Raw genomic sequence first — 27,453 nt, 5'->3', positions numbered from 1 at the left:
GGCATGTGCAATCAGTACTTGTGTATTAGCGATAATTCTAAATAACTCACTATCTAGACCATATTGTTGTTTTGTCCCCTAACCACTTTGTTGGCCTACATCAACCCCTGATTATAGGACAACCTCTATTGTAGTCTGAACCATACTTACAAGACTCAGACTCACCCATGACTCAACAAGGTGGTTTCGGACTCGGATTTTATGTTCGAACTCGGCTAATTTTTTTTCATGCATCATTTAGTCAATTAACATCAAAGACACAATAATAGAGATAAATAGAAGGTACTTTGCACACAATCACAAGTTTACATTGATCACATATTTATATATGCAAATTTATGGAGGAAATAAGTTAACTGTAAAACTAGTTATTCAATAACAATTAGGAATATAAATAGTGTCACTGTTAAATGTCTACAATATTCATCATTTCACTAAGCTTCATAGGCTTCAAACTGTGTTGCTTTACTATCTTGTTTTACTATTGCTTTCCACTTCTTCCCTGTCTTTGTTCTTTTGTGATGCAAGTGTATCTTTCAAATCATGAAGGTTCTACTTTGCACTAGGGTCATTGACCTTGACATATTTACATATATTATAGTCTGTGGTTGATCTCTGGACTACTTATTGATAATTGCACTTTATCTATCCACTGCTACATATCTTCTTGGACACTCTTCATTGATACCCACTGTCTCAATTAATGTTGTGGCTGTGCTTGTATTGTGCCGTTCTTGGGTCATTTATGCTTATCATTGTTTTGATTAACCATCTCATACCATATGACAGTCCTTGATCATTCTTTGCTCCCAACATTGTGATACTTCCTGTGTTATGCATTGTATTGACTATTGTGATGCACTCTATTTATGATCTGTTTTGAAAAATTCATTGCCACATATTTATGGAATGCGTGTTATTCACTTAGCACTATCCCTTTATTTGACTACTGTCTTTTTTGTGTTGACAATGTATTCCTTTATCAAAACTGTTGTCCATGCTATGATACCACTAGTAGTCTTATTAAGTCTACCCTATGACTGTAAAAATGCTTCGTTATGTTTCATTATATGCTGTCTTTGTGTTTGCAAATGATGGAATGACCTTCTAAGGTCTTAGAGAAGGGATATAAGCCGACAAGAATCGTTAAAAACAATTAAAATATGTTCATTTTTTACTTTATGGCAGCACTCAGCCAAGTCTGAGTCTAGAGGCCAAAAAATCCTGGAGCCCTAACTTAGCTTAGAACTCCCAGAGTTGTGTAATACTGGTCTGTATTGTGTAAGGAAGAGATATTGCAGTGAGAAATTTCTCTTCTTCCAAATCATCCATTACTCGATGTTGTTAGTTGAACTACTCTTGATTCTTGAGCTACCACAACTTGCTTGTTCAACATTCTTTTAGATATTTTATTTGTGAGGGTAGAATTCCTTTTTAGGTTATGTTGATGTGAGTTTTGTTCCACTACAACATACATAATCGGATACTGAGTATTTCTCTATGAAATACCAAGTTACTATTTATCTCTTGAATAAGGATGCTCATATGCTAAACAATATTGGCAGATTGTGTGATGAAATGAAACAACCTCAATTCCTTTCTTTATGGTGAAGTTTTACTTAATTTAATGATGTGATATGTCGATTATCACAAAGGGACATATGCTATTCATTTGGTGGATATCAACTATTTCAACTACTTCAAATCACTTCCAACTAAACAACTTGCAAGGAAACAAAAGCTATCTAATTATAAGAATGTAGGATAATTTTGATGATGGGGTGAGCCTCTAACCAATCCTGTCTTTGCGAAATCAACTGGGCATAGGAAGGTGCTAGCTTGTTAGGATGCGAGAATGATTTTTACATTTTCAAAATTCATCAAAAAACCCTATGAAGGCACAATCCAAATAAACATCTCCAATAGAGTTAAGCACTTGCATTTAGCCCATGCTAGCCTTACACCTTTACTTAGTTAACGAGTAACAAAAGGTATGTACACTAGCTTCACATCTAATCAGCATTCACCACCAATATCTTCCATCCATCTATTTCTACTTCTATCCAAAATGAAATAAAATCCTAATCTAAGTGGGAGATGCGAGCACAACAATGAATAAAGACCAATTTTGGAAATACTTTGGCAACAATTCTCCATCATAACTCTCTTTACAAATGATGCGAGGAAGCCTTTATATAAGGGCTTCATGTTCAATGAATAACTAAGATTAATCTGAAATGAATGGCCAAGATTGATCCACATAAGCTCTAGTCAGAGTTTCCATAACCATAGCTACAAAGATTAAATGCCAACCCAATTACAATTAGGCACAACTATGTGGACCACTAGAAAAATTACATAGCCTTCATGAGCCAATGATGAAATAGCATAAGCATAGAAAATGATAATGTGCACTAACAAATGAGTCAATGAAAAAAATAGAATATTTTGTGGACCAATAGGAAGAGAGGTTAGATAGAAGCTTGTAGAAGAAGAAAATTGTATACGAAGTCATGTTCTTATAGACCAATAAGATTATGCCTCTTGTATTTATACCAAGTCATCTTTGAGAATATTCTTTCTTTATCCCATTTCTTTTTCAGTAGATTCAATGAATCTAGACACAATATAGTGAAGCTCTTACATTATGATAGTGACACATTCTTATTGGTTAAGGATTTGGTTGCCGCCTCATCATTTTTAACCTGCAAGGTAAGCCACCGCTTTTAAAAAATTGTGGAATTTTAAATGATAATCGCAACATATCAAGTTACTAAGACTTGAAAGGTACACAAACTTGCTACTTTTAATTTCCAACCAAAAATTTGATTGGGTAAATGCAAATGGGAATTTTATCTCTCATCTTCTAATTAATTTGCAACCAATAATAAGCAATATATTTAAAAAATTGTTATTTTCCTTGTTTAAAACCGATGCCATTTATAAAATTTGTTGAGTCCTTGAGTAAATTAATTTGAATGGGCTCCCTTTTGGTTAAAATTGATTGATATTTTTGTAAAATCGAGGGCCTTGGAATAATTCATTCAATACATTGCCCTTTACAACTTCAAGTTGATTGGAAAATATTTAATTTATTATCGTTTATGATTTATTTTCCCTTAATTTCAATTGCCATTTGTTAAAATTGATGCCATTTATTCATATTTAAAATTAATCCATATTTTGCAAAATCGAGTTTAATTTAATCTCATCTTAAATTAAAAATCCATTTTCATTTTGTAAAATCGAGGTAAATTTAACCTTATTTCAATTTAAAGCCCACTTTTACTTTACAGAATCAAGGTCAAATGGGTCTTATCTCAGTTTTAAAATTATTTTTCACTCTGATTGAGGCCATTAAAATCGATCTCCCCTTGCTTAATATTATTAAATTTTTAACCCAATGTTCATTAAATATTTAATTCAAAGCCCAATGCAAGGTTTAACTACATTAAAATGGTAATCTTTAAATTGCAAATTTGAATTTAATAACCATGCTCAAATCAATCTCTTTCGACCTTTATTCAACCATGAGACGAGGAGTTGCTTTCTCTAACTCCATTTGAGATGAGAAGAGGCTTCAGCTACCCCATTTGAGATGAGAAGAGGCTATGTCTACCTCATTTGAGAGGAGATGATGTTTTGTCCACCCCATTTGATATGAGAAGAGCCTTTGTATCCCTTTCCTTTGTACGAAGAGGTGTCTCATCTCCTTTTCACTTGAGACGAAGAGGTGTTCCATGTCCTTTTCATACTTGGCCAAATTTTCCAAATTGTCTCCATATATTTGTCACAGTCAAATATTGCTATTTTTTGCCAATTTTCCCATTTGACACTCTTATGAGGCTTCATATTTCCAAGATTGTTGCCAAATCCACTCTACTACCTAAACTCACCAGCGAAAAGAGGGGGTCCCCATTTGTAATGGGTGTTGGTATCAAAACATCACTACAAGTTATATGCTCCCTAGCTTGGCCAAGGGTACAATCCTCAAAATTGAATCCTTCCAGACCATGGAGGAATTGCTATGATACCAGTATGATCTATAATCGAATCAAGCATTTTGATGAATGTTTCAGATTGTTAGTGGTGTTACTTAAATGATTGTGCTCAAAAAGTGCATTATCTAGAGTTGCTTGTACGTATAAATGAATGGAAGGGAATGAACAATATAGAGGACTGCAGTGTGATGAAAATTTGGATAAACCCATCAAGGGAAAATTTGGCATCAAATCAGACATACAGATTACAGAGTGTGGCTATAAAGAGAACTTGGTGTGCCACTGTGGATATCGACGGAGTCCAAAATGCTCAGAGTCGGTTAATAAAAATAGATAATAGTTTCTATTTCTCTCTTCTAAAACATGTAAAACCATCCTGTTTGCATAGAAAGTGGGATAATCAAAGTAAATGAGAGTGTGCACTGAATTTTTGAAATATTGACTTTTGTCATAAACTTTGAGATCACTGATTACAGATAATTGTGATATAAATCTCATACAATTTTATAAATATTCCAGAGTGACAATAGCAGTCTTCGTAACCTCTTCAAATACTGCATAAGCTTACAGAAGTTAAACAATCATGACTCTGTTTCAGGACAGGAGTCTTCTGTCTTGAAAACAATGTTTTATGTTTAATATTATGATCAACATTACAGTGGTATCTTAGTTTACAGTTAAAACATCCACAGACTATTAATTGTGAAGGTGGTTGTTTTTCTAGACTGCATAGGTGTTAATCCAATGCAAAGGATTAGAGTTTGGTTATGAAATGTATGTTTGAATATTATAATAGATATGTGAGCTCTCACACACATATGTGCAGGATACAAGTTGCTTAAATAGATGCGAATTCATCTATATTCATTGGTTGTGTTTTCTGTTTTTATTATACAGATAGATGGTTAGCACAAGTCTAAAATTACATGTTTTTAAATATTTGTCTTGTGTTTGAGGTAAGAAATGTTTTCTTGTTATATATTGTTTTTATTAACATTTTGCAAATGTGCTCTGGTATTTCTCAGGCCCTTATTGACACTAGTGATCGGGAAATATATTTGCAATTGACATCAACATACAATGAACTATATCAAGGTCGGAAGGGGGCAGTGGGCACACAGCTTGTGTGTCAACGAGTAGAGATTATACTAGATGAAGTTAAGCGATATGCTCTTTTCACCCGTCTTCAGTGCTTGAAGTTTATTGGTATGCTTGAATCTCTCACATTTTACATTGAATTTAGTGTTGTCAGAGGTGTGTGGTTGTGACAATAAGTATGTCAAGAATTTTTGGCAGAGTAATTTATATGGGAAACTTTTTTAATAATGTTACTAGCTATAATACTTCACAACAGGAGAACGCTTTCAACCAATGATGGAAGGAATGGAAACTGAAAGCCATTATGCTGTAAGTTGACTGCCACTGGGTGGTTCTGTTTGCTTTACCCATGGTTGAGTGATACCTGTTAATGACTGTTGAAGTTTTGTGTTAGTTTCTGACTAGTTTATGTTTTCACTGGCAAGTGTGTTGGGAACTATTTACAAGCATGCATTGACCTGTGTTTCTATCTCAGGTCGGAGAAAGAGTGATTGAGGATTATATTCTGGTCCATTTGGATAATTGCAGTGACAAATTCAATCTTCTAATGTGGGTTACTACATCTCTATATGTTGTTTTTTGTTTATATATTGTATACTCATTACAGACATTTATAACTTGTACATATTTAAGCATTTATTGTTTGATAATGTAAGTAAAGGAAGTCAAGGAAGATTAATTAAGAGACATTTCTGGCCACACTTGGCTAGGTCTTTAGTTCAATGTGTTGTTAGTTATCAATGTCTTTTTGTCTGTTTTCTCACACAATATTGCAAGAGCGCCTGACAAAATAAGCTGGAAAGTGTTCTATGATTTTCTAATCTCCTATTTATGTGTATATTGGCATATAGATACGATAGTTTAACATGCTTGCTCACTGCTGACATTGTTATTTTTCGAAAGACTTGTTAAACATTTTTATTTTATGCCTGTGTTGTATTTTCATCTGAATTTTTTTTAACATTCTATGTTCAGATTCTGTAACTTTTACGCTTTATGCAGTACCCTGGCCTTGTTAACAACTAGATTCTATTTTTGTAGTCTTTGCTATGACATAGCATAGATAAACCTTTTTTAAATCTAGAAAGATGATTCATGGAAGAGTTTGCATATCATGTTTTTGAAACAGGTTATTCTATAGCCTAATCCTGTTGGTTATTTCTATTTGATGTATCTGCAGTATTCTAAATAACCATCACTCAAGAAACTGTAAATTTCTATTTTGAACTTTTCATCCATATCTTGCTCATCCTTGGTTTTCGGCTTGATGGATAGTGAATAATTTAATTGTTATTTTGTGGAATAAAACAAGAGCAAATCTATGGATCAGAATGAAAAATAGTGATATGTGGAAATAGTAATACTAATATACCATCATAGAAAGCTGAGTTTAGTTCTTTCAAAGGTTTTCTATTGCTTTGATTATGATTGAGTAACGCTTTTTATAACTTTTTTCAACGGTTAAATGCTTTGGACTCAAACCTATGAAGCTGCGAGTTCACAAATGCGGGACATTATCCCGGGTAGAAACATTCAACGAAAAAACCTTAGCGGGGTTTGAACCTTGATGGCAAGAATATGTAATGTCCCCATTTTTGCCAGCATTAGAATTTTAGGGATTAGCCTATTATTGTGATCCTCGTAGGCTAATATGATGGTTAGAGGGTTTTATTGGGGATTGACACTTTATGACGGGGCATAATTTCATATTATAATATTATAATAAAGTAAAAATATAAGAATATCTTTTATCCCACATTGGGGAGAAAAGTAAGTGAGCTCCCACAAGGAAAGAATAAAAGGGGCATGAGAGGCTCTTTTCTTATCATCCAATTATGGTCACTTGCATTTGACGAGTTGTGTGGAGCCAAGGGTTTTAACATTTGCCACTAGAGAACGGAGTTCTTTTGTGTGCCTCCATTTGAGCTAGTGAAATTGGTATTGGGAGGATATCATATAGGTGTTTTATTCAAGCATATTGGTGAAAGACCCTTCAAGGGGTTGTAGTTGTTGGAGAAGACAAATCAGTATTTTCATTGTGTCAAATTTGTGGCCTAGGGCTAGATTCGTGGAGTAAGATTGAAGGAATAAGTTGGATGTTGTTACAGTAACTTGCTACAGTATCGCCGCTGCAGTAATGCTGCTACAATAATGCCGCTACAGTAACACTGCTTCAGTAACTTGCTATAGCAACGCTGCTACACTAACTTGCTATAGTATTGTTGGTACAGTGCTGTCGCTATAGTGATCTGCTATAGTAATTCGGTATAGTGTCGTTGCTATAGGAACTCACTAGAGTAAAAATCTAGATTCTCTTGAGCATTTTGAGGTCCCTATCCATTTCATTTTGCATTGCATGGAGGATAGATTTGAATATCTTAGGGCATGTGTAACAATTTAGAAATCATTTGTAATCTAATTTATATTAGAGTTTTACATTAGAATTTGTTGCCCTAATGTCTTAATGATGTAGATGCATATTTTCTCATTTATTGTCAATGCTCTATATTTCAAAAGAAATACAAAAAACATTTGTTGTTGGTTGTTTGGAGTTTTGCGAGCGTATCAATTAAAGTTTGACATTTATATAGTGTAAGATGGGGATGCATCCCCCCATCAAAACTAGGCCACACTCGAGATAGGGCGATGATGTCTCAGCATTTTGGGCAATGCCACTCAAAGCATCACCTCTGCTAGAGACGACAAGACATCTCTGTGTCCCCTATGGGTGCGGGGGGACCCCAAGATGTCTCCCGTGACAACATGGGGGACATTAAAAAATAAAAAAATAAGGCATTATTTTAATATTATTTTGGTTCTATTTTTTTTATGATGGGATGTGGGGTCCATTCCTTCCTCCTTTTCTCAAAAGCCTTCTATTCTTCATTTTTATTCACATTTGCATTTCTCATTGTTTGCAACAAGAAGAAGAAGAAGAGTGAAGAGCTGAGATAAGGGTTTATGCAAGAGTGAAGAAAGTGTTTGCAAGTGAAAAAAGAGAGCCTAGGAGCAAGAAGAAGAAGAGGGTGGTTTAACATCTTGTTGAAGGATTTTTTCAAGCAAAAGGTAGCTTTTTAAAATTGTTTTTTTTGATTTTCAAATGCATGTTTATAAATTATTGCTCAATGTTTTTAGTTCTAAATGTGTGTTGTTTTATTTTGTTATAGTTATCATTCATTCATTGAATCATTTATAATTAATAGATTAAGATTCTTGATGTTTCATTTTGCAAATTCAAAAAATCTTGTTATTTAGTTTCAAATTTTAGAAAATTTAAAGTAGGGCATAGGCTGAAAGTTTGTTTATTAATTTATTTTTCATTTTGTGCAGTGCATTGTCAAAATGAGCTCCCAAATTGATTCTCATAGTGATGATGAGATGGAATTTCATTCAGATAGTGGCAGTGAATTAGAATATGAACCAGAGCCTGAGGTTGGGGTTGAAGATGATGATGACACCGTTGAGAGGGGTGAGCATGAGAGTGACATTGGGGCTGGACCAAATCAGCAAGGGGCCCAAACTAGTTCCACTTTCCTGAGTAGTGAATTTCAACTACTTGGTACTCCATCAATTGATTGTCCCTCCCCATCTTTGGCACAGTAGGCTAGGGGTAAGTTTGATCCAAAATCTCCTCTAAACAATTTGCCACTAGAATAACAAGTGGATCAACATCAAGTGGTACAAGAAAGTGGAGATGCAATATTTGTGGTGATGAATGGTATGGTAGCATCACTAGAGTGAATGAACACCTCCTCTTTTGGATAGGTAAAGGTGTTGGACCATGTAAGTTTTTGAGTGAATCCAAAAACTTGAACTTGAGAATTGAATTCAACAAGGTTTGGGGAGTTCCAGAGGACTTGGGTATTCCAGTGCCTACTACCTTGGCTGGTAGGCAATAGTTTCAGACTATACAATAGGTGCATGAGCAACAAATACAGGGGCAACAACACCAACACGTCTTCTTCTAGACCACAGTATAGAACTTCAGCTACTACATTGCTAGTTGTAGCCTCCACACCTTCCTCCACTTATAGCTCTATGGGTGTAGCAACAATGCTGTTGAGCAAGGGGAAACATAGGGCACAATCTAGTGACAACAACCCTATAGCAGATTTGTTTGCAGCCCAAATGAGAGAGAAGTCAGATGCATGCATTGGGAGAATGTTATTTGCTAATGGCATTCCACCTCATATTGCTTGGTCTCCTTATTTGGAGGAGGCATTTTCAAAATGTAGCGAAGGTGGGGTTACCATCATATGTGCCACCGGGTGAGCACAAATTGAGGACTGAAATCTTGGATGACGAGCATTCCGAGATTAATGAGTCCAAGGAGAGCATGAGGGCTGTTTGGGAGGAGTGAGGGTGTAACATTATCATGGATGGGTGGACAGACATTAGACATCGTCCACTCATCAATGTCATAGTCACATGCACAAAGGACCCATTCTTTCTTAGGGTGGTTGATTGTTCAGGGCATCGAAAATATGCTGATTTTTAGTTTCAGATTCTTCAGGAACCCATTGAGGAGATTGGGCCACAAAATGTGGTCCAAGTAGTGACAGATGTAGCTCATGTGTGTAGAGCTGAAGGGACGCTTGTTGAGGCCACATATCGGCATATTTGGTGGACTCCTTGTTGTGTGCATGCTATGAACAATGCTCTAAACGACATGGGGAAGATTACTTGGATAAAGGGAGTGGTGAGTGATGCTAGAGATGTGCAGATGTATATTTGCAACCACTGCACCTCACATGCACTATTTACGAGCTTCGCCAAGGAGTTCTTGAAGCCAGTTGAGACATGGTATGTATCATATTTCATTCTCTTGGAGAGAATGCTTGAGTTGCAGGAGCCACTGCAACTAATGGTTTTGACAAATGAATAGAATAGGTGAGATGGTTCCAGGTTAGAGCAGGGGATGAGGGTGAAGGAAATAGTTAAGAGATGTATTTTGAAGCAATGCAAAATACATTGTCTCTATCATTAGGCTAGTTTTTGAGGTGATCGGGTATGGAGATGGGAATGGGCCTACACTTGGAGAGTTGTATGAGTGCATTAATTCTATGCTTGGGTAGATGAGGGCAGTTGTGCGAGAGGACCCCACATTAGGCTGCTACAATGATCACATTCGGCCTATTATTCAGCGTATATGGGACAAAATTAACACACCCTTACACATGGCTGCATATGTATTGAATCCGAAGTGGTACATGACTAGACCTCGTAGAGTTACACCACTTCACGATGATGAGGTGATTTATATTATTAATTTATTATATAATACTACTCATTTTAATCATCAAGACTTTATGTCTTAGACCCTTATCATTTTATAAATTAAAATCATTTACATTACTAGCATCTTGATTCTTCTATTTGCTAATAATTTGTAGTTTATAAATTTTTTAAGGTGAAGGAAGGGTTCTTCAAGTGCATAGATATGATGTATGACCTTGAGACAATAGCTAAGGTTTGCATTGCGTGGACTAAATTTACTATTCTTAGGGGTTACAATCAAGCTGCAAAGGCCGATATCAAGACTATGGCACAAGAGGATCCCATTTTGTGGTGGTCAGCTTATGGAGCGAAATCTACAACCAACACACTAGCTATTCGTTTGTTGTCCCAAGTACTTAGTTCCTCAACTTGAACCTATTTAAGTTTTCAATGATCATTGTTCAACTTCTAATTCCCAAATGTCACATTGGCCAATTATTTTTCATCTCAGGTTTCTAGTTCCTCAACTTCTGAGAGGAATTGGTCTACATATAGCTTCATCCACTCTCTTAAGAGGAATAAACTTACCTCTCAAAGAGCGGAGAAGCTAGTGGCTATACACAATGTCTTGCGTATCGATGATTGCAAGACACGTGTGTACAAGGAGAGCGCAACATCACGATGGGATGTAGAGCTTGAGGAGCCATAGTAGATTGATGAGGAGGAGGATGCTTTAGATCCAGCCATAGGGCTAGTTGGTGTTCCCTTTTTGGCTCTTGATCTTGGAGAGACTGATAGTTCCAGTGGCGATGAGTTTCAACTTCCAGCCTCTAGGGGATGATCATTGATCATTCATTTGGCATTTTGATTTGGACTCTTGGAGACTTGTAGTTTTTGTTTGCATTATATACTTATTTTGATATCATGATTCATGGCATTGAGAACATAATACTTATTGTAATCATCTTTATGTCATGACTCATATGATCATTGATTACTATTAAATAGTAGAATCTAGATATTCATACTATTGATTTGAAGACTGATATATATTATAAGTTTAAGATTATATAATTTGACATTCTTTCATTTGCTGATGTTCAATGTTCATTGTTTGTCATTTGATCATGAATTGTGATGTTCTAGTTCAAAAATTCAATGCAATGTTCAATGTTTAAGTTTTTTACATCTTTATATCTTATATTGTATAATTGTAGTACATCTTTTCATAACTAGCATTTTAAGTACCATATGTATAGCATATACACCCTACTCCCCCCGCCACCCCCCTCGTCCCTCCACCGTCCCCAACTCAAGGCCCCTCCATCTCCTGTCTCGGAAACTTGATTCCTCGTCCCACAGGGCAGTGTAACTATGCATTTATATATATCCCCTTGTGTGCAAAATGTTTGACGAAATTCTCAAGTTAGCAATTAGGAAATAAAAATCAGAATTGCACGGGATATTACAGCGATATCGAAGCTTGCTTGGACAGTGTTTGACGAAATGTCAAACAACTAAACTAGAGAAGAAATTGCTGTTGACAAAGCTATAAGCGGTTTGGGATATTACATTGGTATCAGAGCTTGCTTGCAAGGTGTTTGATGAAATGTCAAACAACTGAACTAGAGAAGGAATTGGTGTTTGACGAAGTTGTATTCGGTTGGGGATATTACATTAGTATCAGAGCGATTTCCTGCCATCTTATGGGGTGGGAAAGTTATTTTATTTTTTCAGATTTGCTCTTACATGTGGAGTGAGCATCACTTTAGCATTTTCTAGCGATGGAGGACTAGCAGTTCTAGAAGTCGATGGAGTAATGATGAAGTTAACACGAAGATGAATGCTTTGCAAGGAAGTATGGAGAAACTTAAGCTTCATCAACAGAGGTTGGCAAAGAGCTTGTTCAATCTAGAGACAGTTGAGAGGGCAATGAGGTATATGGTTTCTACCTTTAGAAGGCCGAGATTGAGGTTGCAAGGAAGGAAGCTTGAGTTTTTCCTGACATGTTGAGGCTCCCAGTGTAGTCGCTACGGTTAGTTCAGAGGTAGTTGATGATGTAGTTGTCACTAATTGTTCAAACTCTCCTGGGGAGGGAGTTATTCTTGGAGACTTATATGTTAGCTATCGTAGAGTTGCTCCAGTGCAAGAGGCAGTTGATTCCTCAGGTGGGACCGAGGCATGTATAGAGTTACCCAGCTATGATATTGGTGATGTGGGTCATTTAGTGGAGTTAGTAGATGTGGTTTTATGCTCTAGTATTATTGATTCGTAGCTTGACATTGAATAATGTGTGTAGAGTTTGGAGTCCTTAGTTGAGGCTTTGTCAGGAGATGTCGATGCAGATAGTATGGACACAACTGATGATCCATTTGATGATGCTATGAGATGTACTGGATTTCACACCCCTTGTCATATATTGGGTTACAACTTTGAGGAGGTTTTGGATGGGTCCCAAGATTGATTATTATAGGATCTTACTATTGAGGTGGAAGCTGAGACATGCAAGGAGATTGATATGGCAAGGGCTTCCATTTCTTCGGATGGGGAGTTGGTTGAGGTACATGGTAGTTGTATTTTTGATGCAGAATTGTGCGAGGTTGATAACACACATATGAGCAATCTTGTGGTGGAGAGTTCTGATTCAGTTTCCTATCTCAGTGCAGTTAGTGAGGCAGAGAGCATGCATAGGAGTCAAGGATTATAGAGGCATCATGTGCCTTGTCAGCTAAAGGTGAGTAATAGTGACATTTCTTCAGCTCTTGAGCATTATGATGCTATTTGTTAGATGCTAGCTACATCTGGTTGGGGTACTCCTATGTTTGATGAGCATGGTGATAGTACTCTTTCTCTAGTAGACATTCATGCACTTCGAGAGGCTGTCAAGATCTTGAAGCACAGTTACTCTCAATTAGTTGCTGACAAGGATTACCTTTCAGAGTGGGTTAGCAGCTGCTATGATATGTTGTTAGGGAAAGAGGAGGTGGCTGAGCTCACTTGGGAGCTTGAGGTGACTGTGGACTCTCTTCAGTATACTCAGTTGGCTCTTTAGGAGTCACAATCATAGTCACAGTTGGATGAGGTTACTGTAAAGTTAGAACAGGTACAGTCGACACCAACTAGAGACCTTGTACAGTTACATATTGTGGTTGGTGGTGAGTTTGCTTCTACGGTTGAGGATGAGGGACATGAAGATGTGGTGAAACATTCGTCCAGGATATAAGTGTAGTATGTGTAGAGGAGGTGAGAGCATTAGTGGAGATGGGTTCGCATGGTGATTTTCTTCCTTCTATTGTAGGTGAATCTATTTCTTCTTTTCATACAGCTGGTAGCATTGGACAGTTGGCATTGTCACATGTTCAGAGGGATCAACTATGGATTGTAGGGGAGTAGATTGATGGTTTGACATATAATTTCTACTGTACTGAGTCAGTCATGGAGTATTTTCTGGAGAGCTTGGATTTGCGGGAGGTTTCATATAGTATATTTGAAGATATTCTCATTCAGGGCTCTCGTGCTATATGACAATTGGTGAGGAAGATTGTAGAGACCTTGGCTAGAATACTTGCTAATAGGGATTTTGTGGTTGGGTTTGCTGAGAGGGTTGCCCAGGATCCTACTTGACCAATAGTTCAGAGTCAAAGATTGGAGATATTTTTTTGATTCCTATTTTGATGATGATGAGCCCTTGATAGAGATTGGAAGTTTTTATCAACATTACACTGTGAGGAGTGCTCATCATTTTTCTTTTGACCCACAGGTAGAGGACTTGGTTTTCATTGTTATGGATGGTGACACAAGGTTTGGTATTCATTATACCCGCAGAGGGCATACTTCTCTGCTAAGGGATGGAGATTTTGAGATATAGGGTATTGTGAAATAGTTGGATGTGCTAGTGAATGAGATGAATCAAAATCACAAACGAATGACCCAACTAATTTCGAATCCGATATTTGAGCAGAGCATGAGATCGATTTTTCGAAGAGCAAAATGTGACGATACACTTGTGGGTTTAGATTTGTGTGGTATTTCTTAGGAGACACTACATGAGTTGGGCCTAATTGAGGCGAAATGTGATGAAAATTCATTTCAGTTTAAGTCAGATGATGCAGTTGTTGGCATGATTTCCCCAAATCATGTATTTGATGGCAATCCAGTGATAGTGGGAGTAGGAGCATGTGAGGATACTGTCATATCAGCAGCTACTTCTATGTCGGTTGAGCCATCCAAGGACTTCAGCAGCATGCATGTAGTTGTAGATGTGTGCTTTGATATAGTACACTTGTTATTGTTGATGAGGTAAGTGATGTGGTGACAGAGTCATGTTATACTATTGATCAACAAAGTGTTGATGTTCACTTCATGGACAGTCCTATGTTAGACATGGACACAAGACTGTCTTATGGCAATCTGTTGTTTGAGGTTGATGTTGATCACTCACTTGAGTGGAGTTGGGCTCAATTTTCACCATTTGTAAAGATTCAGTTTTGTGTTGTGGCAGTTGGTAATGTTCTCATGTCTAAAGATTTTGATGTGGCTACACCTATTGTTGATATAGTTGGCATGAGTGCATATGGTTCTCCTGTAGCTATGTCTCTTCAAGGGATTATTGATCAAGATTCTAGTCCAATATATATTATATGGGTGGGGACTAGGATGAAGATATTTCTTGTGGGGTTTTCTTCTGATGATATTCTAACTCCTACATCATTAGCACATGTTTTGAGTGCTATACTGTAGGTTATGTTGTTGGTCCTGATGATGTTAGTGGTATGCAATTGGTTCAATATTGACAAGGGTGTCACGTACTACTTCATTTGGGATCCAAGTGGAGGTTCGAGTTCACCATGTTGTTGGATTGCTTGAGGGCAAGCAATCTCAGGTAGGGAGGACTGTAATGGCCCCATTTTTGCCAGCATTAGAATTTCAGGGATTAGCCTATTATTGTGATCCTCGTAGGCTAATATGGTGGTTAGAGGGTTTTATTGGGGATTGACACTTTATGATGGGGCATAATTTCATATTATAATATTATAATAGAGTGAAAATATTATAATTTCATATTATAATATTATAATAGAGTGAAAATATTATAATTTCATATTATAATACTATAATAAAGTGAAAATATAAGAATATCTTTTATCCCACATTGGGGAGAAAAGTAAGTGAGCTCCCACAAGGAAAGAATAAAGGGCGCATGAGAGAATCTTTTCTTATCATCCGATTATTGTCATTTACATTTGATGAGTTGTGTGGAGCCAAGGGTTTCAACATTTTCCACTAGAGAACAGAGTTCTTTTGTGTGCCTCCATTTGAACTCGTGAAATACCTAGTGAATTAGGTATTGGGAGGACATCATATAGGTGTTCTATTCGAGCATATTGGTGAAAGATCCTTCAAGGGGCTGCAGTTGTTGGAGAAGACGAATTAGTTTTTCATTGTATCAAATTTGTGGCCTAGAGCCAGATTCGTGGAGTAAGATTGAAGGAATAAGTTGGATGTTGTTATAGTAACTTTCTACAATATTGCTGCTACAGTAACACTGCTATTGTAATGCTGTTATAGTAGCGCCACTACAGGAACGCTACTACAATAACTTGCTACAGTAATGCTGCTATAGTGCCGACGATACAATGATTTGCTAAAGTAATTCGCTACAATGTCGTTGTTGCTTCATGAACTCACCACATTAAAAATCCAGATTCTCTTAAGCAGTTTCCAGGTTCCTATCCATTTCATTTTGCATTGCATGGAGGATAGATTTGAATATCTTTGGGCATGTGTAACAATTTAGAAATCATTTGTAATCTGACTTATATCAGAGTTTTACCTCCAGATTTGTTGCCCTAATGTCTTATTGATGTAGGTGTATATTTTCTCATTTATTGTCAATGCTCTATGTAGAAAGTTTTTAAACAACAACATTTCGGATCATACTCCATGATCCATCATCGACATTCTTACACTCTCTCATCTTGATGATGGATCATGGAGTATGATCCGAAACGTTGATGTTTAAAAACTTTCTACACAATCTTGGCCCAGAAAAACAGTTGCATAATTCATGGATTGTGGAAATCTCCTAACTGCAATGCTCTATGTTTCAAAAAAAATACAAAAACATTTGTTATTGATTGTTTGGAGTTTTGCAGGTGTATCAATTAAAGTTTGGCATTTATATATATCCCTTATGTCCAAAGTGTTTGATGAAATTCTCAAGTTAGTAATCAGGAAATAAAAATCAGAATTGCACGAGATATTACATTGGTATCAGAGTTTGCTTGCAAATTGTTTGACGAAGTGTCAAACAACTGAACTAGAGAAGATATTGGTGTTTGACGAAGTTATAACCAATTGGGGATATTACAGTGGTATCAAAGCTTGCTTGCAAAGTGTTTGACAAAATGCCAACCAATTGAATTAGAGAAGAAACTGGTGTTTGATGAAGTTATAACCTGTATGGATATTACAGAATGGTATCACAACATCTTAACCATCACACTGTGCCAATATTGGTTTAAGCTTTATCATAATTAGTGCATTATGCTTGTCTTAATATATTATTATTTTTTAACATTTATTCTTTCTATGAAACTATCAGTCTATTGCCAAGGAGAGAGAACTCTACTTTTCAATGGGTTTTCTTTCTTTGTTGTTTCTCTAAGTTGAGTCTTGGAATTGAAGACCCGTAGCCATGATTACAATTGGGTCCAAAAGAGTGTCTGAATCTGTTATAAGTGCAAGGATAGATTGAAATTCTGTATGAATGATTAAATTGGTCACATGTGCAAACAAAAGTTCTCTTTGATCCTTGAACGTGATTGTTGGTATTGCACAATAAGAAAGACCCAATTCCTGTTTCCACTGGATTAAATAAGTGGCTGAACTAGAGATAAAATCAAAGTTAGCACCATAAGAGCCAAGTGATCATCTTTACAAGAGCAGCTTGCGAACCTCTGAAGTCATCGGCTGGAACAATTTCCACTCTCCTCTTCTGTTCTTGTTATTGTGTATACTGCTATGTTTAGAGTTTTATTTATCCTTATATATTTCTACAGTATGATATCCATCTTTGTCATAAAATTTTATGAATGGTAATCTGACCTGACATATTATGCTGACTTAGATTTCATTTAGATGTTGGAACACACACGAATTGATATTGGCCGACCTTATGGTTGCATTTTGTCCCACAATCATCATTGCTATCCAAAAGCATTTCATCCTTCTTTTGTTCCCGATCTTTGTCCATCTTTCCCAATTCATTTTGTTTGGCAGACATGAACATAGAAAAATATAAAACTGTCTTTCATGTGAAAGGCTTTCTAACTGAATCTATGCATTTCTGTTTTGGCTAGAACCTCCAAATCCTCAGAGAAATCAAGTGGAAAGTACACAGGGTCTTTCAATGCCTTCTATTACATTGTCTGTAACGTGCACTCAACATGAATTCTCCAATAAACATGTTTCTACTAGTGCTCATGCAATTCAAACATGAAACAAGTTATACTAATGTATATGATGAGCAAATTCGTTATGGAGATAGTAAGTGCAACCTGTTTGGATATTGTTTGAACGGAAGCGTGTAAAAAGGTATACATGATTGTAAATTGATTATTTGCATTGTATACCCACTTCTGATTATCCATGGATGGATGCTTATGGAGTAGTTCATTATAGATCTCATTGACACCACACCAGAAACTATCTCTTACTAAAAAGGATGAATAACATATAAAAAGGGACATTGCAGAGTAATATATATGTCTTGGGTGGTCCAGGGACTAATCCATACAAATTTGTAAGGCTCTAGATGGGGTATGGCTGGCAATTTTGGTCAATTGCTTCTTGTTGCAACCATACATGTAATTATATAAACATAAAGGATGTTATTTTGCAATTTTATTATAAGGCATGCAGGTACCATGTCTAATGTTCAATACAAAATGGTTAGCTAACTACTTTTTGAAAGGCTCAAACTACGCATCCCTTGTGAAAATTTGGTAATTTCTGGGCAAGTTGTTGAACTATGCTGCACACAAATTATATCTTTCAACAGATTTGGAGTCATGCCTCTGAAGTTGGAGGGGCATATCTCTGATGTAGACCTCTGTCCCAATCAGAGAAAACACATTCCACATGTTTCCTAGCAATGGCATTGAGTTTCTGAATTTTTGATTTTTAGTATATAAGCATGAAGCATAATTTGTAAAAAATGTCAAGTATCCTTCTACAGTTAGAAATAAAAACCCTATACTGTCTATTTTATGTTATTCTTTTTCAAGGCATCTTAATTTGATTATTAGAGCATTTCACTTTTCATTGATTGATTTTAAACTTAAATGGTTTTTCGTTTTCAGCTTCATGTTACATAAGCTTTTTGCACTTGTTGATGAAACTGCTGCACCAGACAATCCAGATACGTTACAGAATCATGAAGTTTTGCTACCTGGTCACTTGTTGACTATTTATTTGAAGGTATATTTTCTCTTAGATATAAATGGACCTATTCATGAAAAGTAGTCTAGACCCTACATTATATAAAACTCCAACTAATTTGGTCTAATAAATGAAATATCAGCTTATCAGTGGACTTCTATTTGTTCTTGAAACTCAATAGACATTTCTTGAATTATGTAGCTGTTGTATTCTTTGCTTAATTTTCTACTGTTGGACTTCGTTATTTATATGGCCATTTTGCTTTGCAGGAGAAGCTCCAGGAATGGTTATTCAAGGTTAGGGCACAACTTCTACGGGAGATGCAGGATACAAGTTCTGAGTTTGTTCTTCAAGATAGTAGGATCTTTTCCTATACCACCCAAGACGTTATTAAATTGATTATTTGGTTTTAACCAAACTTTATGAAAAATGGTTGTCTATTGTCTTAATTCTGCCTTCTTTATTATATGTTGGATACACATACTTGGTGTTTGTAGTTGAGTGCTATGTACACTAATTTTTATTTCTTCAAGGCAACTCAGATTTTTAAGGGAATTGGTAGTTAGTCCTTTATAGGCATTATCTGTATGTCTTAGATGTAGAAGTCACTCTATCGTGTTATAGATTCCAAATATAGTTGAGATATAAAGTTTAGTTTTTTTGACTCTGTGTTAACATATTAAGGTTTTTTCCATGTGAGTGACAAGTTTTTACCTTGAGAAGACTGTTAGATGTGTATTAGTCTTTTTCCCAATGCTCTACTTTCACATATCACTGCCCTGTATGTTTGTGAGTTTGAATATTAAATGAATTTGCATTTCGAGTAGTTTACTTTTCTTTGGAAACTTGTTACATGGATTATAGCACATAGCTACACTCATTAAAATATGTGGTCCTCATGTGGTCCAATTTCTTATAATCTAAATCTATTTCGTTGACTAAAACAAGTTTTTTGTTTATTGTATTTTATCTTAGTTACCCGGGTTCACTATTTTGGCCCAAGAACCCTACCTGGGTTTGGACCAGTTCGAAATACGGGTCTGGTTCGACCCAGGTTCAATCAGGGTTCGAATTTTCCTGGGCTGGTTCAAACCCGCATTCCAGAATTAGAACCCGGGTGAAGTTAGGCTGCCTAGATTGAATTTGGGATGATTTTGGGCGAATTTTATATTTTTTGAGTTTCAGTTGCCCTAAAACATGAATGTAAGGAGGTTATTTTGGCTTCTAACATCATTTGTGGTGTGCAAATAGGTGATTTTGTGAGCAAAAGAAGTTTCTGCAAGGTGGAGTTTAGATCATATGATTTTATGATACTATGCTTCTAGGCTTCATATATATATATATAATTTTTTATAATTTTTACACGTTTTTGTACAAATGAACCCAAAACCCTTTCCAAAATTTTACCGAACTAGTGAACCAGTTCTTCGAACCTGTATTTCGAACTGAACTCGAACCGTTAACTAAGTATCTTATCAAAAGAAATGTTTGCTATTAACAAATTCTATTTAACTTGCTATTGTAGTCCTTGCCAAGCTTGCTTGACAAAGTTGGAATTTGGTGTTTCCATAGAATCTTTGAAGGGAATCAAGAACTTATCTCTAGAAAATTGTGGAACTAATTTTATTAAGATGAGTGCGAGAGAATAGTTGGTTTTATTTTGGTGTTTTTAGTTTAGTCAATGGTAGTTATATTGCACATAATGTTGTATTTTGGTGCACATGAGAGGTGGAGGAGGGAATAAGTTATAATGGTTGATTAAGAGATTCGGGAGTCCTAATAATTGATCTATTTCCATTACTTATAGGAAAAATAATGATTGCTTTAAATAGAAAGGAGTGAACCATCTCATTGTAGATAATTGTAAGAAACATGATGAAGAGATAGAGTGAAGTCGATTGGGGCAATGAAGACTGTTAATAATGTTTGATGAGTGAAAATATGAATAGGAAGACTTTCAAGTTTCATGAAGATAGCCTTTGCATGAGTGATCAACTATAAAGAGCTTCTAGTAGAAGGTTGTCTAGACGAAGGGTTAATTGACAAGGTGTTGCTAAATTTGTTCTATGATGAAGATTTTAGGATTAAGTTAGCATTGTGGTACTTAGGTTCATATTGAGAATGAGGAACCAAAAGGGGCGAATCATGTTATAAAATTTGATAATTTGATAGTTCAATATAAAATAATGGAGATGAAGTTTTGTGCAGTACAGAAGTACATGATGATGTTTTCAAATGAACAATTAGTAACTGAATACAAAAAATAAATCTAACTAATGAAACTAAACATGCCAAAGATGACCATTAGAAAAATTACATTATAATGCTAATACCCTTAATGGTCATGGCACTAACTACAGAAAAAACATAGAAGGCTGCTCCATTCTCTTGAGAGGACTCTGCAACATGTACCTGCTTCTGAGACCCTCCTTGGATCGATAGAATTTTTGGAAATGACCAAGAGTACTGTTATCTGTTATCTGTCCAACTTGATGTTGGGTAACAATGTTATCCCTTTGAGCTGGTTGTTCAAACCAATAAAAACCTGAAACAACAACCCGATGTAAAAGCTATCCCTTTGAGATAGTTGTTCAAATCAACAAAAACCTGAAACAACAATTTTGTGGAAAAATCAGCAAACCCTCTAGACACAATTTTGTCAAAATTTGCAAAAAGTCGTTTGCGATGTTTGCCTCAATAACTCTAGGTATTATCCAAAATAGACTACAAGAAACCATGATTTTTGTAGAAAAAAATGTTTAAACCCTCCAGTGTTTTTTTTTGGAAAGAATCGAGAAACCGTGAGTCATGATTTTCAGAAAATCCAAAAATGGTTTTTGTAGATAAAATTAAGAAAATCAAACACAATTTTTGAGGAGAAAAATTGATCAAAACTAGACACTGAAACATCAATGAGTAGTTATCTCAAAATTTGAGACACAAATTAACATTCAAAGCCTCATTTCTTTTTGGAAAAATGGTAAACCCTTCTACAAAGTGATTTTTGAGGGCAAAAATTGCACAAAACCACAACATTTGTTTTATGGACAAATTATAAAACCCTCCTAGAAATTTTGAAATCAATAATTATGAAACCCATAATAACTTTTTTAAAGGCAAAAAATAATGAAAAGTAAGGGAAGTCTGAACCCTAATTGAAAAAATTAGGTTAGATTAAGTCCCAACAGGGAACATTAGAAATGGTATCAGAGCTATGATTCTAACATCCTACAGGGTAAATACAATTAATGAATCATTTTAATTAATAAAAGGGAGCCAAATTACAAAGATAGAAAACAAAGATTGTAGATTGGTTATACTTGACCTGGCAGAAAATAAGATCAGACTGTTATATACTATATCAGGTAATGCTGAGGCCTAAAAACATGATTAGATAGGTGATGAATATATCTTCAAATATATATAAGTAAAACTGTAAATATATATAATAGAAGTATGGCTAAGATCTTCGTATTGCCATAGTAATTACGAATGTACAGCTGTGACCAGTCTCCTCCCTTGGGATAATGAACTTGCCTCTTGCCCCATGAGAGGCCAACTATAACCAGTTCTATCCCTCAGGGTGGTCTACTTGGTTCAGGGGTCCCAGTAAACCACATCTCCCTGACTTATTTTCTCCAATCTTACATTTGATTGATTATTGGATAAATACATGTACATATATCTATGCAAAAAAATTACATAGGTATTGAGCTTATTCTAATCAATATATTATTGCATATAAGAAGATTGATTGTATTAAATGTTTAGAAATCAATATTTCAATTGTATATGGGCAGATTTATTGGATGAAATACTGAAACTCTAGATCAAATTATTGATAGAAATGCACAATGGCTAGATCAGCCACACCACAAAAATATCACTTCTATTGATAATAAAATGATTGAGAATACAATGCCTTTTGCTTGATACAATATATATAAAGAATAAAGAGACTATTCATTACATAAATGAAGGTCTCTTCAATTTCCAAATATACAACTCTTCATATTTCTATACACATGCTTCTTCGCATGATACATGATTCTAAATATTATCTCAAATATAATTACAAATGTCTTCTTCTGCTGAAGATGACCATAACGGTCATATTTCTATTTCATAAAAATCAGACATAAAGATCGCTATCGCAGCTACAATCTTCATCACTCCCTCGTAACAAGGGAGAGATCTTTAGTATGGCATGGACACATAGCTGCAACCAAAGATGTTAATGATAATTTTTCATCATATAAATTCTCATTAAAACATGTTCTTTGAGCATAACATAATTCACCATACTTTATAATCACATAAAATTTAAAGTAACAGAGTCACACACGACTTCCACCACGCCTACTCGTAGAATGTGGTCCAAGGGTTTTCACCTCAAACTTCTCCTAGAGAAGAATTGGCGCAGTAAAAGGCCGATGTATTCCTAAAGGAGATGACCAAACCCCTAACAAATACAATACAATAGAAGTACAACAAGATATGATTGAAAACAACCTCTTATATTAACAATAGATCTTGAATTACATCACTTGAACACCATGCATGCGAGGCTGTAAGGCCTTTTTGGTTACGGCCAATACTTTCCCAATTATAGACCAACTCTTATCTCTTGAGCTATCACCTTGTTCTATTGACCACGCTCCCTACAAGACTCATCTACATTACATATATAGTCATCTAGACACACAGGTCGACTTTGGGTTCCCATTCTCCAATAATAGGAAATGTGTTATACAATATTGATCTGACCCGCAATGAATTAATGGCCAAATACATAATACATTATAGGAACTTCAGCGGCCTTAGATATAGGTCCACATGCCATCTAGCTATCTAGATCCAAGAGTGCATAAGCCAACTTCCAAATTTAGAACCTTGCTTAAACAAATACCATGCATCGTATGAAGAACCACATAGGAAATCAGCACCCGAGAAGATGAAGCATAACTCCAAACATATGTAACATAAATTTCTATGAAAATAGGATAGTGATCCAAGATATGTGTACAATAAGAAGCCAAGCCCGCAAAATCTGGAAAGGGAAATCGAGTGATCACCAAAACAAACTCTTAGACAGATAACTGGAAAATAGAAAACAAAGCAAATATCGTTTTGGGTGATGCAAGATTGCCAACAACCCAAGGATGCTCCTGCATCAAGAATGCATTTTCCACCTTGCCTTAGCACAAAGGGTAGATACAAGGGTTTATACCTCAAACTCAGAGAAGAATGCATTTCCACCATGCCTCAACGCAGAAGGTGGATCCTAGGGATTTCACCGCAAAGTTCTCCCAGAGAAGAACACATTTCCACCATGCCTTATTGAAGAGGGTGGATCCATCATATCTACTCGTAGAGAGTGAAACAAGGGATTTCACCTCGAACTTCTCTCACAGAGAAGAACTTATTAAGAAGGGATGTCACCTTGAACCTCTCTTACAGAGAACTCATTAACAAGAGGATTTTGCCTCGAACTTCTCCTTCACATAGAACTCATTAACAATATGTATAATAATGATTGAGACTCTCTCAGCAAAGACTCCCTCTTAGCAAGGATGACTTTGATTGCCACAATAAGATAAACATCTTCCTCTAAAGCTAAACATCTCCCTCTAAATATGTATTATAAAGCCAACATCCTCATCTCATTGCTTCTTGTTGCATCCTAGTGAATGTGTTCAGAAGGATAAGGAAGCCTCAGATGAAAACCTCCCATCCAGTGACACCCATATGAAAATCTCCCTTCTGATGACCTGCTAATGAAATCTTCCGACCAATGACACCCATATGAAAATCTCTCGTTCGATGACCTGCAGATGAAAATCTTCCAATTGATGACATCGATCAGAGAAGCCTCAACCTGTGATTCTCATCCATCATATGAGCCTCATTGACTTAGAATATAGGTCTTGCGTTGAAAGTAACAAGTTGGCCTAAGTTGCGCTTTGTTTCTAGTCAGGTTTGATGCATGTTTTTAATCACTTATTCATCAAAAATATTTCAACCATTCATGCAAGCAACTACCACAAACAATTTTCAAGAAAACCGATGACTAAAAGAAACTCATTAAAAATCTAAATCGACAACAATTTTCATTCCTTTTTGCAGACTATGCGAATGCTAAAAAGATAAAGTGCGATTACGATATGCATATAACAATCACCCAACATATTAATTTTCCTGTCTCCATTCACAGATTACTCCCATGCTGAAGATTTTCATAACCTGCGTCCTTTACCTTCGTGTGAGATTTTGTTTGGAGACATTGCAATTTTAGGACTTCCTCTTCTGCTACAAAAACTTCTTTTTGTTCGAGACCACGATAACGACCACTGCTTTCAACTTCGACAACTTCTTCATGTCATTTCTCCTACTCGGGCTCATGGTCATGGTCATAGTCATGCTTTACAAAATGTATTCGATCCTAAATCAAGTCCTTGGGTTTGCACAAGAAAAACAACTTTACCTTCCAGTCTTTGATCAAGTATTTCTTTCGAATGTCCCCCATAATGATGTCTAACGCATGGGAATTCCAAGAGGTGATGAAATTGAAACCATAATGACTTTTAATCACTGTCGGCAGTTACGACAAATTGGCGTTTCATAAGAGCTGAATATGGTAGTGATTTCCTCATATCATAGCAGAAGATCGACACCCAAAAGATCTTTTAATCTGTAATCTTTAGCACATTTTCCATGCACAAAACCTCTAACACCTTCTCCTTCTTGTGGTAATAACTGATGCTATCAAGCTAGATGGCTCTAATGTGAGCCTCAGATCTACTGTATTGCCAACATATTGATGATTCTATGATGATCTCCAATGACTTTTGTGCTTCTGACGTGTTGGCATCCAAATAATTTGCTTTCATGCATGACATGCAATCTAACGGATCAACTCCATCTCCTCCTTCAATCCTGTACTGAATTTGTCTAGAAAACGCCAATAGGCTTTGATTACTTGCTTTGATTTTGGAGTGAGAGCCTTTACCAACTCTCCAACATTCCAAATTTGCGTGCTAGTTTTTAATTTTTCAGTCATCCATTGCATCCTTGTCTGTATTTTAATTATTTCTAGTGGCAAAGATTCCTTCTCCGCTTTATTTGTATTTTGCGGTGGTGAATCATTCTCTACATGGAAAAAAATCATTTTCGAGTATATTGAGAAAAATTAAAGATCAATTACACTAAAATTTGCAAAGATGAAATCATTTGGACTTGAGGATTCTCTTCTTGTTGCTAGGTCTTTATCTTGACTACAAGGATACTCAATGTAATTTACAACAGTTTGTTGTCCTCAATTTTGACATCACAAAATTGAGCGAATCCTACGAAATCTTTTCATAGATTTGTGGGCGCATCCTCTTTTTTTTAACACATTGTTGAGGCATCATGAAAACAATTCATTATCTTTGATATGCTCTATGTAGGCTTGTCCATGTGTTCTTTTGAAGGTTTTCCCTCGAGATAATCTTCAATTGTTTACTGGTAAGAGTTTCCCTTCTCACACTACTAACACTCGATTTTTGGTGAACTTTTACGTCCTTTCTTTGTTTTTCTTCATGTTGTAAACAGTTTTTGGTCTTATTTTGCCTTAGGTGAATGACCCTTGGAATTCTACTCGATTCGAGCTAACTTAGGTCTGATTCTGAGTAGTCCAACTTAGGTTATGAGGAAAAATGTGGGGTTTTTTAAGGTAACTACATATTTTTTATAAAAAAACCTTATAAAAGTGGGTTTCTTATTGGCAATTGCATGATATGAAATTATATTGAATATCTAAAGTTGATTTTGATGTCCATTTCAGAATTTTAACTAATTTTGAGTTGATTTGACCATAGTTTTTAATGTTTTATGAAAATAGCCAATTTTAAGACTATTTGTGATGTTACTTTATTAAAAACTATAGTTGAATATTAAATATAAATACAAGAGATAACTTAAATGCATAAAAGTGGAATTTTTATTACACATTGCATACATCTAGATGCAAAATACTTTGTTAAAACCCACTCCCAATAAAATTTCAAGTCCCAACATCATTAAAAGTGTGCTTTTAAATGCGGCTACATATGATTTTGTATTAGAAGTTCATATTTAATAATCAAATACATATGTATTTTAAAATCACCATTAAGTGGGCTTGTGAAACACATTTGCATATCATTATAATATGTAAATGTAAATCTAAAATGAATTCTTCACCCAAATCAAGATAAAGTGGCGATTTTGGCCCCAAATGCATATGTAGTTGATAAAGAATAATTGGTTCCCACTAACTTAATGCAAAGTGGCGATTTTGAGTCTTATTACATGTTGAATATTAAATATAAATACAAGAGATAACTTAAATGCATAAAAGTGGATTTTTTATTACACATTGCATACATCCAGATGCAAAATACTTTGTTAAAACCCACTCCCAATAAAATTTCAAGTCCCAACATCATTAAAAGTGTGCTTTTAAATGCAGCTACATATGATTTTGTATTAGAAGTTCATATGTAATAATCAAATACATATATATTTTTAAATCACCATTAAGTGGGCTTTTGAAATACATTTGCATATCATTATAATATGTAAATGTAAATCTAAAATGAATTCTTCACCCAAATCAAGCTAAAGTGGCGATTTTGGCCCCAAATACATATGTAGTTGATAAAGAATAATTGGT

General features: G+C 35.6%; 1 protein-coding gene across 2 annotated transcripts in view; it reads left to right on the top strand.

Moving 5' to 3' along the window:
* The window catches only part of NRPA2 (nuclear RNA polymerase A2), a 294,138-nt gene that overhangs the window by 84,480 nt on the left and 182,205 nt on the right, over positions 1-27,453 (top strand). For both annotated transcript variants that reach the window (XM_089830051.1, XM_089830050.1), the window contains exons 9-13: positions 5,027-5,207; positions 5,356-5,408; positions 5,575-5,648; positions 18,680-18,797; positions 19,028-19,115. In XM_089830051.1, the coding sequence (XP_089686177.1) occupies positions 5,027-5,207; positions 5,356-5,408; positions 5,575-5,648; positions 18,680-18,797; positions 19,028-19,115 (514 nt within the window). The remainder of the gene's footprint in view (positions 1-5,026; positions 5,208-5,355; positions 5,409-5,574; positions 5,649-18,679; positions 18,798-19,027; positions 19,116-27,453) is intronic.

This window comes from Cupressus sempervirens, chromosome 5, assembly GCF_028749045.1.
Source record: "Cupressus sempervirens isolate cs-2001-9-10 chromosome 5, ASM2874904v1, whole genome shotgun sequence".
NCBI lineage: Eukaryota > Viridiplantae > Streptophyta > Pinopsida > Cupressales > Cupressaceae > Cupressus > Cupressus sempervirens.
The sequence above is the reverse complement of the archived record's forward strand: the minus strand, read 5'-3'. Positions and strand labels throughout refer to the sequence as shown.